Raw genomic sequence first — 13,379 nt, forward strand, 5'->3', positions numbered from 1 at the left:
CCTCACAATTCACACTCCACGCCCTTCCTGCTGCTCCTTTAGACCCCTCTCCTGCCCTGCTTCTCGTATAATGTATTTTAAATCGTGTGATTGTTGGGAAATCTGTAGCTCAAACCCACCCACCCCTCCCAAATCTTACTGACCAAGCTATGCCCCTGATTAATGGCTCACAGTAAATGGAAGACAGAGTCTATGTATGACCTTATGACTACAACCTCAAGAGCAGAGGTGCTTTGCAACACCAGTCAGGACCATTGTCTGTAGTGGGACGGGGAGCACGAATGGCTCTCCTTGCAAAAGGTAATACTACAGGAAAGGATGTGCACATTATTCTATGAGTGGCACATTTCAGTGTTCACGAATACATTTTGGTGGAGGAGGGGCCACCGGAGGAGAGGTAATACAGAGAGAGAGAGAGAGGTTGTTTTGGGAAAATGTGGCAATGTCAATACAGCGCCCTGTTAATTTGTGAGCAGGGAATTTTAAATTTATATGTGTGTGTATATAAATATATATGTATATGTATACATATATTTATTTATATCTCTATATATCTATATACATAGAGAGAGAGAGGGGAGAGAGAGAGAGAGAGAGAGAGAGAGAGAGAGAAACAGAATCATAAATATATGTTTCACTTCTTTCTAAGCAAAATATTTTTTGTGCAATCGATAAAGGTTACTGGATATATGTGCCTGTTGTAGGTATCTGTTTGCAACATTTGAATGATAGCAGATCCTCTACCCTTTCCTCCTTCCAAGTTTGATCATTTTCCTAGGTTAAGGGGTCCCCCAAATTGTTTTGGTCTGTGCCCCACCAAAGAAGGTGGTGAAAGCACGTGGTGTAATGGTGTGGTTGTAGCTTTTGTTTCAAGGATGTGGAAGGGCAGGCTGTCAAAGTTCCTTGCACAATAATGAAGAATAACGCATGCTGCAGGTGTGCATGTGACTATTACATAGCACATGTAAGAAATGTGCATCCCCAGTGCAAAGTTCCATCAAATGCAGATCACAGATATAACTCAGACAGCAAGAGTGCATATTGATCTAAAAAAAAAAAACACAAGAGCATCAGTACTCCAAGACTCACTTGCAACCAGGAGTACCACTCCAGGGGCATCAGCAGTGCCTACTTACTTTGAGCATACATAATAGATACTAAGTATGCAGAAGCAGTGTATGTTTACAACAGACAGACAACAGTTACTTGCCCATCAGCAGTGCCTTTCACTTTCCCAGCCGTACATGTTGCCATGAAGCTATCCCCATTAAGCAGTCAAGTACCACACATCAGGAGGGTGTGCACAGAAGGCAGGAGAAGACACACAGTACGACTTGTGCTGGCTGACATGGGGCACATGTTACAGCTAGGAGTTAGGACTAATCTATTCACTGTCCGTTCCCTCCTGCACATAATGTGTGAGCAGAAGGGAAATATAGTTTGCAGAAAGGTCACAGAGAACATACCCGCATTAATCTACAATTGGCCTACAAATATATAGGTTGAAGTGCTATTTGAGATACTATTGCAATATAACACTGCTTGAACATCACATTTGGTGGTTCTTCTGAATACACTCTGTGTACATTTTCAGGGATGGACATGGTACTTAAATCCAAATCCAAATCCAAATCCCAGGTTCTCAGTTGGTAGAAGGAAGTGCTTTACTCGATGGTTAGATATACCCATAAGGTTGAGCTCACCTACTAGCACTCAAATCTGTTGTTAGATTTGGCAGTAACCTGGGGTAAAGTGACTCTTGGCCTTCCTTACAATTTGATAGTTTTCGACTATTTATTCATTTACCAATGATATTTGTAAACCACAGATCTTACTTCATAGGAAGTGATGCGCTTCATGAAAGCAATATGTGCTTAAGATGACATGTAGAACCCAAAACACAAATGAACAGCTTGGAGAAGGATCTTACAGCAGGAGTAAAGGAGAATAGTACTTGTGGCATTTTCCCATGCCATTGTTTGTATCACTGTTTAGAACTTCACATAAGTTTAAACTTGTAAGTTCGCTCCATTTGTGTCAATACATTGTATTTCATGGGTGTGTTTGCCAGATCTTCTTTCTATATTCTATCAAGGAGCTGATTCGTACAGCTTTAGTTCATTTTGCCATTTAGAACACATATACATTTGTAGTTCTAGCTTGTGTTGACTTGTATCCTAGGTCAGCTGCCAGGGGCCAGGTGTGGTTGAATGTGGAAGGTGTACATTTTCTTTCAGTATCTGTATGCTAGGCTTTTATGTCTTCAAAGAAGCCACAGATCTCCGCTCTAAAGAATATTATTCCTCCTACCTTCTGCAACAGAGAAGGAATATTAATTCTTTTAATGTATGTATAAAGATGCACCCATGAATACTCATACATATTGTTTGAGTACAAATTGAAAGGAATAGGCTGTGAAGACGCCCTTTTTTCACTCCATGGTTTGTGTCAAATGTCTTTGTTCTTTCTCCTTGTACGACGATTATAAATTAGCAGTGGTGTTTGTGTTGAGGCTCTAAGATTTTATGTGGATTGCAGTAAGTAAGTGCATTCTTCCTAAAGTCCGCTTGTAACCTACAAGGGACCATGACTCAGAACACGATTTACCTAAGACCGCGATTTCTTCCAAGAACCTGCTCCTTTTAAAATAATATACACGGCTGACACATAGGCTTTGCTACATACCTTTTGTAGTAGTCGACATGTAGTGTGAATTTTGCATTTGACATGGTCACATTAAACAACATCCTCAACGGAACTCTTCACGTCTGTGTAAGTAGCAGTTTCTGTATCTCTAGTTACCTTGAATGGTTGTAAATCTTCCAGGATGTACGTAACACGGAGGTACCGGAGACATAGGACGAAGTAAAGTATGCTCACTGTAGCAACTTTGATAGTGTTAGTTCTTGTGTCTCGTTTTCTCTTTTTTCCTTTCGTGCTAGCCCCTTTGCTATCTTAACAGAGGAAGTGAAATGGAGAAAGGCCCAGCTGGAATTTAACAGGCTTTTCCCAGTGGTGGGACATGCCTGTGCTCAGGCTTTCTCGGGATCCACGCCTGTAAGTAGTATTGTCCCTACCTGTGAAATTAGCACTTAGTGGCTAATCTGTACACTTCCAGGCAATAAATTCTTCTGCAGCAAACTTTTCTGAGAAGTTATAATGTGACCCCACCACTTGTTGACCTCACTTTTACTGCTTTCTTTCACAGAGATACTGAAATCCTAGAACTCATATGAAATTTTGGATAAAAGATGTTACACATTGTTGTGTTAATACAAATCTTTAATGTATTGGTAAATGTTAGTTGGTGCACTAACAATGTTAAGGAGGTCTAAGGTATCTCATCTGTATCATCAATAAATAGTATATCTTGAAGGAAGGCATCTTCAAAAGGGATGTGTAAAATCTAAATTTTGCCAGATTAATTAAGTCAAATTTGGATTTTTTTAAATTCTGACTTAAATCTATCAAACACACAATAGAATATATCGGGGCTCCCGATCTATGGGCCCATGCAGCCACTATATCTTTTCCTTCAAAAAGCACCCGTAAAAAGCTATACTGGTCAGCGGTACAGGCAAAAACTGCAGCAAGAGCCGACCTCCTTTCCTTAACTCAAATATTTTTTTTGTTACAACTAAAACAAGCATCAAGGTTAATAGTTCTAGTTGAGTTGCATGGCAAATTATTCTGTCTCTGGATCCCACTGGGTACTTCTGCTGTTTTCCTGAAAATCTTCATACTTGTGGGGTGGTAAGGGTGTATGCACCAATTCCTGTTCATACATTCTAAACGCCTATGTCTGTGCTTTCTCCATGACATTAAAGATTTAGCTACAGAGTGCTTTCAATAAAAGTGCTGAGTTTCTGAAAAGCTGGATTTAATTATATTCAGTTCAGAGTTTTTTATTTTATATTTCCATGTTCCTCAGTTTGAAATCAGATAAAGCTATAAGTGGTGTGAAGGTCACCATAAGAAGTTGCAAATCTTGGTGGAGTTAATGCTTTGCTGGATTGCTTAAAAAGGACACCAAAGTTACTGCTAAATTAAATCTAGAGTTCATCATGTTGTTTCTACATACTTAGTCTTGAAATAACATTGCTTTATCTATTTTTCTGGATCAAGAGGTCATAATATTGGAACAATAATGGAGAAATAGCTATTTCTTATGTCCATGCATGTATGATGAAATATACATGGATTGCTTATCAGAAGTAATTCATTTGATTAGAAGAAGAGTTTTGCTTGGAAAAGGTGTTCTCTAGTGAAGATGTTCATATTTGGTGTCCTTTGTTTAGTCGTTTTAAAAATATTAACAGGGGGGCAAGTGGAGTTCCCAGTAAGGTACAGTTTCTATTTGTTTTTGGTGGGTATACATTTCCTCACAAAGAGGTACTATGTGTTTGAGAGTGAGTAGTATAAATACATGGCAAACACAAGGAGATGATGGACGGAGCGCTGAAACTTTTCAGACACAGATCTGGGTTGAATCCATCATCGTTCTTTAGCTCACTTCGCCACCCCAGTTCAGACACAGCTATATGCAAATCAGTCTTGACCCTGTGCCTTATGGGAACAGTCCTGCCCGAACTGCCAATCCATGTCTTCCCTAGACCGGATACAAACATTATGGGACTGGTTGCGGGCTAACAGCCCTCATCAGCCAGGCTAGCTTGTATCCAGTGGCAAAGAGAGCAAGAGACCCACGTTTGGGCATACCCTGCTTAGGGTGAACACAGCAAACACAAGTAGATGATGGACGGAGTGCTGAAACTTTTCAGACACTCACCCCCAGTCACAAATCTGGGTTGAATCAATCATCGTTCTTTAGCTCACTTTGCCACCCCAGTTCTGACACAGCTAAATGCAAATCAGCCTTGACCCTGTGCCTCATGGGAACAGTCCAGCCCGAACTGGGGTGGCAACGTGAGCTAAAGAGAGGGTCCAGTTTATGGTATCTTGTATCTTGGAAAGAATACAGTGCAGAGGAAAATTCATGGGAACCAGCCAAGAGTATTCATGCCCCACGATTATTGAGTGCTTTCCATTCCCATGAAACCTAGGCCCTGTCAGCATTCCAGAGAGAGGGGATGTACTGTTACATTTAAAACAAGATACAGGGGTAAAAGGGACATGAACGCTGACACAAAGCAAAACATCTCCATAATAGATTTACCAGTTGAGATTAATGGAGAACAGAAGTTACTGACAATATTTCAGAAGCTCACAAGATGGTGGAGTTTATGAGAGATTTCATAGGGCATCACAGAAGCAGAATTTTTGGATGGAGAAGGTTAGAACTACATGTCCCATTAATCGCTGTAGAGGTCAGTTGCCCTATAACCTTAGGTAATTAATGGATCACAATAACCCGGAAGAGCTATAAGAAGACCTTTCAGTTGAGAAAGGAGGCAGATTATTCCATCTCTGGATCTTATCTAGTACTTCTGCTGTTTTCCTGAAAATCCTCGTACTAGTGAGGTGGTAAGGGTGCTTACACTGAATCCTGTTCATATATTCTAAAAGTCTAAGTCTGTGCATTAGAGTAAAGATTTATATAATATAGTGATGTATAAACAGCCAAGGGGACATGAAGAATATAGGGCCACGAAGCCCTAAGCACTAAGTAAATGGAGACTTGGATAAATAGGTCCCCTTAATAGAGGTATAAAGGGTATGTGTCAATGTACGCAGTATATTAGTAATGACAACATTACATGGGTAGAGAGGAGGTATGGCGAGTAGATTAATGCCGCTATACGGCAGAGGCAATATAAGAGACACTGTGATATCCTAATAAAGACACATACATAAGAAATGGTGTGATTCTGACAAAAAGTGGTAATTGGTAAAAAAAGTAATTTGAGATGTCATAAGTGATGTCCTCAGTGATGTCACTGAGCATGTCATGGTGATGCAATATGTGACATCATCAGCAGTGCATTGCGGGGACGCGAGTTATAGTTAGCTCTACTAACTTTAACAGCCAAATTTCTCTGGTTTTGTATGAGTGAAATGTCCAACTAACTATAACGTCCCTAAAGCCTATGGTTTTTTAAGTAAATTACTAAGGTTTTTTTTAAATGCTTATTTCTAACTATAACATCCCTGAAACCTATGTTTTTTCAGTGAATTGCTAAGGTTTTTTAAATGCCAATTTCTAACTATAACATAGTAGTCGCGTTTGCAGAGTGGCGGAGAAAGGTGAGCGTGGCCTCCGAACACCTCTTAGCATTTGTACTGTGTAAGATTTACTGGAGGTAGCAGGAAGGGTACTTAGACCCCAACGTCAACCTTGGGGCCAACTACCCCTCCTATTACCTTCAGTAAGTCCAACACAGTAGGATTGCTAACTTCTTATACCATGCCACGTCCCCTTTCTCCACCACTCTGCATACACACCTCCTGGCGCGATCTGGGTTGGGGGATTAAGTCCCCTTGAATCCTGAGGGTCCCTGGGGGCCAACTAGCCCACCAGGTACCTCCAGTAAGCGCCACAGAGCAGGATTTCAGGGAGGTGGTCTGAGGCCACGCCCCTTTTTCCACCACTCTGCAACCGCAGCTCATGGCGCACTGCTGCTCGGAGGATGAAGTTTACTTGTGTCCTGAGGTCCTCAGGACCCAAGAGGACCTCATCGCCTCACCAGCAGTGCGCCAAGAGGCACGTTTGCACAGGGGTGGAAAAAGGGGCGTGACCTCAGACGACCTCCCTGAAATCCAGCTCTGTGACGCTTACTGGAGGTACCTGCTGGGCTAGTTGGCCCTCAGGGACCCTCAGTATTCAAGGGAAATGAATTCCCCAACTTACAACGAGACAGGGTGGTGCAGGGAGGAGGTGGGGCCTCCAGGGAGATGTCAGTTTTTTTTGGGGCTTTTCTTTTTAAAAGGGGGGCTGTGTGGTGCCCTCTTCTTTTAGTTTTTTTGGGGCCCTGGGGACCCCATCCCCCAGGGCCTGGCCGCTTTTTTTAACAAAGTAAAAAAAAAAGACAGGAAGGGGGCCGTGCAGCTTCCCTCCCGAGGCCTATTTTGGCCCCTGTGACCCCATCCCCTGGGGAATGGCCTCCTTTTTTTATTTGATTTACAGGAAAGGGAGGCCGCGTGACCCCCTTCCCTGGGCCAGTTTTGGCCCCGGGGACCCCATCCCCCGTTTGCATCTCCTTTTTTTAAATTTATTCATATGAGAGGAGGGCGGTATGGCCCGCTCCCAGGCCACTTCTGCCCCCTCAGACCCATCCCTCGGTGCTCGCTCTTTTTTATTTTAATTTATGGCCCCCCTTCCCTGGGCCAAATTCGGCCCCGGGGACACCATCCCCGGCATGGCCTCATTTTTAAAATGTATTTCTATGGGAGGGGGGCTTCGTGGCCCCCCTCCTGGGCCACTTCTGACCAAGGAGACCCCATCCCCCGGGGCTGGTTCTTACCGTTGGGGACTGTGGGGGGAGCCCCAATGCCCCCATGGTCCCTCCAGCTCCCTGCCGCCTGCTGGAGATGGCATTGCTTTTGAGCAAGGGGAGCTGCTGACATGCAGCTCCCCTTGCTCAAAGCAATCCTGCTTTGCTTCGTTGAAGCGAGAGCAGGTTTTGTGCTCTTGCTTCATTGAAGCAAAGCAGGGTTTGCAATGGCAGGGCGATAGCCACGCGGCTCCCGCCTGTCTTTGCAAACAGCAATGTCCCGGGTGTGGGCACCCTGGGAAATTGCAGGAGCCGGCCCTGGGGGATGGTGGTCCCCAAGGCCATTGAGGGGTCCAGGAAAGGGGCCTTGCGGCCTCTTCCCAATGATTGTTAAGCCCCGGGGTGCCCCGTACCGGACCCCCGTATTTAAATATAGAGTGCCCCGTGGAGGTGGTTGTCCCCAGGGCAGTGTGGGGGCTTTGCCCCGCCCCACTAATTATTTATTACAGCGCCAGGGAGGTGGCGGTCCGCAGGGCTTGGGGGGCGCATCCTTATCTAAATGAAGACCTGGGGAGGTGGCGGTCCCCAGGGCTGCGGTGGGGCCGAGTGCCCCTGTGAATAAATGATCAAGCTTGGGGAGGTGACGGTCCCCAGGTCTTTGGGGGCCATCGTGGGCCCCCGCTACATCATTGAAATTGCCCCTGGGAGCGGCCCACCGGGGGTTTTGAAAAACAAAGCGCAGGCTTAATTTTTTAAAAGATTTCGGACGAATTCAATCACCGGCCTGACCCCGCCCAAAAATAAAAAATAAAACCTGCTTTTTTTTGGGCAGGGACCCCCTGAGCAGGCCTGGGGAGTCAGGGTGTTTTTCCCTGCCTCCCTTTCTTGTTTTGAATGCATCTCTCACCTCTTTCTTTCTCCCTCCTTACCGAGTCACAAGACGGCTGTAAACACTTCCTGGTTTGAAGTGTTGGCAGCCAATCAGAGGCAACCTCGTGCTCGGGAGGGCTCAGACAATCAGATCTCATAATTTTCACATATCGATACCTGTAAATCTTTAAATATCTCAAATACTACTGAACGGATTTACACCATTTACAAAAAAAGTGTGCTTTCCGGACCAAGAGCTGTCTCTTTCCCAAATTTGGTTTAATTCCGTTCAGCAGTTCAGGCCGTAGCCATGTCTAAAGATTCCTATGGAAATTAACGTGGAAAAAACACATTTTGGGACCCCTTTTTTCTCGGCTCCCCAAACTTTCAAGTCAGGAGCTGACCTGAGTGAGCAATTAATTTTAAAAATGTTGTGAAGATTCGTCAAACGGCGCCAAAGTTATTGGCAAATCAAAAAACGCTTTTCCTATGGAAACTAGGTTCTAACTATAATTACCTATATATATATATATATATATATATATTTTTATTTTTTTTATTTTCAAAGGACATCAGGGAGGTAAGTAAAGTTAATCTATATATGTATATACTCCTACCTTGTCTTTTTTTTTGCCCTCAGTATTATTCCAAGGTATTACGGTATGTCGTTGAAATAATGTGTAGGTGTAAATACCCTTCACTGTGCCTATACAATGAAAACTACAGGCTATACTGTCTGAATGAACAGTAAAGAAAAACACAACATAAAATTTTAGTTTATCGTTTTCACGTTTGCAATAACTTACCTAATCAAAGACTGCTTTGTCGCTGGAATTTTGGCCCTATGCTTTGTATATCCTCTTCAGAGTTAGGGCGTTTCCCGCTGCTTACAACTGTGCAGAGGGAGTTTCTTCCTTTAAAATGAAACCAAACTTGCAAGTTTAGAATTATTTCTCCATAAGTAAAAGGGAAACTGAGAAACATACCCCGATTACTTACAAAGAAACATAGGAACTTTCATCATGGAAAATACCTGAACTTTTGTTCAACAAATGTAAGCATACCCTAACATGGCTAACATTATAAATCTCACATGTATAAAATTAAAAATCTCAAACATACAACCGTCAATTCTAATACCCTTTTATTGACTAAAAGTATTTCACAGTAAAGCAGAGTAGTAAAAAAAAAGTCTACAATTATTTAGTGAATGATACAACTCCACAGGAAAAGTTACTCACCAATATTATGTCCATTTAAACGTTTTGCATTACCATCACTTTTAATACATTTTAGCCAGGACTATGAAGTATCCCCTAGTTAATCATTTGATCAAAGAATGTGCATTGTATTCCTAACTTTGTCCCTCTTACATCAGTTACACATCTCATTTCTTAGTTCAAAATGTATTTAGCTGCCTGGATGTAACTGTACTTTCACAGAAGCCCGGGGGTTGGCTGGATTTAATGTTGCTGCTGGCACCAGAACAGGTCAAATGCACTATATAATTCATAATGATAACATGTTACTACTATTATAAAGGTTGTATTCCCTTAAATACTGTGGGGAACCAGGAGCCAAATAGGAAAGCAAAATCCAGGCAAAGCATCAGGAGCAACAACTCTGTCATAATTCCTAATCACATTTTAATTTACTCCGAAACCTACACCTACAAAGTATTTACAGGAAGAATGTTGGAAGGCCCACGTCGTGGCCTCACAAAAAATGGGACGTTTCTGCACACAATTAAATAAGACTTACTCTGGTGTAGTGGGCATTAAAACACTACATCATGATCCGATGATAAGTGGTGGCTTTTTGCATGATGCATTTTTTAAGCAAAGCACAAAGCATCTAAGAATGATACTAAACTACCTAATGTTATCGGGAACAGAGCTAATTTACTTAACCCCTTCGACGCTGATGACGAGCTGGGCTCGTCATGAGGTAGCCTCCTGCTACGCTGATGACGAGCCCAGCTCGTCACGTAAAGTGCGCTTTCGCAAATCTCAGCGTACGGGCAGAATTCCGCCCGCACGCATGCGGTTAATGTGGTGAATATAAAATTCTTCACATCTCATAACCATACTATGCAAGTAAACTCAGCTTGTGATGTATGAGAAATACAGTTGAGAAGGCAGGGTGATATACATCTTCTGGTTGAAAGTCCTTCCTACGTTACTATTGTAATAAATATTAGATTATTATAGTGAAATGCTACCTCAACTCTGCAAAAGTCTGATTAGGGGTTGACAGCAGATCAGATTTGGAACGAACCGAAAACATTTCTTAGTTAAGAATTTAAACAGAAATGACCAACAAGCCACCAGCCACCAGATCCTCCTGAGGATGTCTCTTTCAACACAGGAAGCACAGAGAGATGATGGACGGAGCGCTGAAAATTTTCAGACACTCACCGCCAGTCATAGATCTGGGTTTAATCCACCATTGTTCTTTAGTTCACTTCGCCACCCCAGTTCAGATCCAGTCATATGCAAATCAGTCTTGACCCTGTTTCTCATGAGAACAGTCCAGCCCGAACTGCCAAGCCAGGTCTTTCCTGGACCAGAAACAAGCCGCCTGGCACCAGTTTCGGGGTAACATCCCTCATGGCAATTGCACGATCTCGGAGCTTTAATCATCAAGCTAATATCGGATTGGGAGGTGCGTCGGTCCAGGGAGCGGTGAGCCTGTTCCACCGGAAAAAAAGCAGTAAAGGTATCAGCAGGGAGGGACTTCACATATGTGTCAATCTGGCCTGTACTGTATGGAATCAGTAATGCCTCTAATGCAAGCTTATTATGTCTGGAGCATGTCTCGAGATCCACATGTTTTGCCTCAACAGTAATTAACAGTTTCTCTATCCTGGTGAGTTTCACTCTAGTATCTGTTGTTTGGTCTTCAAGATAAGATATTTGGCGCTTTCTTCCATCCAAACCAGCCAAATCTATGTCCAATCTTTCTGTCATGCGGTCCTACCATGTTGTCACAGAGTCAATCTTGGCATCAATTAACTGTATTCTGGCCTTCAACTCCAAAAATATTACAGTGGTGTATCGGGAGACACAACCTCCTTTCCCTCAACCGCACCCTCCGCATCTGTAGCAGACACCTCCATGCGGCGAGGTGTGCAAGTGGTGTTAAATTTAAGTTTCCACTGTTGGGGCTCACCTTTGTCCATCATGGGCTGGTGGAGTGTTGTTCCTAGGTTATGGATGTGTGACAGAGAGGTAGCACCTATAGGTGCCTCACGCCATTGGCAGCTTTGTCCACAGGAGGGACAGCACAAGGTATTACCGTAGATGTGTCAAAGCCAAGACAAGAGAAGAAAAAGCTATGAATACTGGGCTGATGTGCCCTGAGTGCCAATGAAGGGCACAACTGCATCAGGTGTAGAAAACAGGCAGTGCCACAGTCAAGTCAGACCAGCCCAGTGCGAAGACGCCACAGCACAGGCTGCCCCGTCCATCTAGAGAGGTGGAGAGGGAGGATGAGGAGTCAAGTGTCAGAAGCAGTTTGCCGATCAGCAGCATGCCTCACCTCAGCGACTCATCTGGCTGTGCGGTAGAGAAGTGAATGTGGGCCAGCCATCGCCTCACTTTGAATCAATCAGCCACTTCACAGGATTACTGGAACGGGGGGAGACACACACCCCAACCGTCGAATGCGGCAGATGGGATGGAAAGTGGCCTTAGGGTTGTCCCTGTTGCAGCCTGGCCCTTGAGAACAGGCCCTCCAACTATGAGCGTGTGCATTACATATGCTGCGAATGCTCACATGCCTCAGCGTGCTCCCCCTGGGGGTTTCACAGTCACCTCTCAACCCAGCGATGGCTGATATAGCCAGGGGTCATCTGATAGTGTCTGTAGGCCCCAAAGATGATGCACGCCTCATGGAGCTCCGCGCTAGGCTGTCATCTTGGTCTCCCAGAGTTCTGCTTCTTAATGAGAACATGGGCTTTTAGAGTAAGCACAGAACAATTCGCAAAGTTTGAAAGGGTATAAAGATGGACCTGGGATAGAATCTGGACCCTGCGCTCAGCTGCACTGCCAATCGCGCACACACCTGCATCCATAAAAGCAGAAATTGAGGTTGAGAAGACTCCTACATCGTACCCAAAAGTTTGACTGACTTTGCTGAACCCCACACTGCTTGATTGAATGCATCACAAGACTCCATAGTCTCCATAGTCTCAGTGGCGGCTCCTCCACTATGGTGGAGGAGCATCACCCCCCCACCAACCTAAAAAGTTGAAAAATAAAAACGATAGTAAACCAATTTATTTACATTTTATTTTTCAACTTGCACAGGTGCGTCCTGGGGGCTGGGCCATCCTGGGGTAGTCAGGAGAGGGGGTGGTGGGCAGCACTGCTATCAGTGCTCATGTGGGTATGTCCGGCTGTCCCAGGACGGCCAAACTTACATGCACACTGACCTGTCTCCCTCCCTTCCACCTCCCTGTCCTCCCAGCTCCCACTCCACCCCACTTCCCGGCACTACGCCCGCTCAGCAGCCCTTCCAAAGGGATTTTAAGGCATTTGGATATGCAGGCAGGAGGACCACACGGTGAATAAGGTTCGGAGGATCTCAGTATGTAGAATTTTTAGGTGAGCCTGTCCAGAGGTAGCACAAGCACAGGAAACATGCTGGCCACTTCTAAGTGAGCATGTCTGAGGATTGCAGCTTATACATGTAGCCACTCCTTACTAGATGTTCCAGCCTTTCAAGTTGGGAACCTATGTAAAATAAACATATATATGGAGATTATTTAAATTAAATAATATAAATAATAATAATAGCTGGCAAATAGGGGAATTAAAATTTTTTAGTAACTAGTGCACTTCACACTCTGCACACTGAGCCCCTTTACCCTTTTGAAAGCTTCTTACTCAGAGTTACCAAAAGAGAGGAGTCAATTGGGCAAGAGAAACTGTCACAGAGTGGTAAACTTTACACACCTCAAAGCTGAGAGATCTATAGTTACATTCACGTAAATTGTTCATCCTCACCGCCACACAATGCTGGCAGGTTCCTGTCTTTGCAAGCTAAACCCATATTGTGCCAGTTACCATAAAGTCAAGCTAAGGACATCTAGCAGTATAGTTTTGTGGAGTTGGT

General features: G+C 43.9%; 1 protein-coding gene across 3 annotated transcripts in view; it reads right to left on the reverse strand.

Annotated features, from left to right (window-relative positions):
- The window catches only part of CRY1 (cryptochrome circadian regulator 1), a 121,007-nt gene that overhangs the window by 9,655 nt on the left and 97,973 nt on the right, over positions 1–13,379 (reverse strand). For 2 of the 3 annotated variants that reach the window (XM_078673940.1, XM_078673939.1), the window contains one exon: positions 9,068–9,175. The exons of the other annotated variant lie outside the window; for it this stretch is intronic. In XM_078673940.1, the coding sequence (XP_078530066.1) occupies positions 9,072–9,175 (104 nt within the window). In that variant the 3' untranslated portion in view covers positions 9,068–9,071. The remainder of the gene's footprint in view (positions 1–9,067; positions 9,176–13,379) is intronic. 3 annotated transcript variants of the gene reach the window in all.

This window comes from Lissotriton helveticus, chromosome 1_1 (genome assembly GCF_964261635.1).
Source record: "Lissotriton helveticus chromosome 1_1, aLisHel1.1, whole genome shotgun sequence".
Lineage (NCBI taxonomy): Eukaryota > Metazoa > Chordata > Amphibia > Caudata > Salamandridae > Lissotriton > Lissotriton helveticus.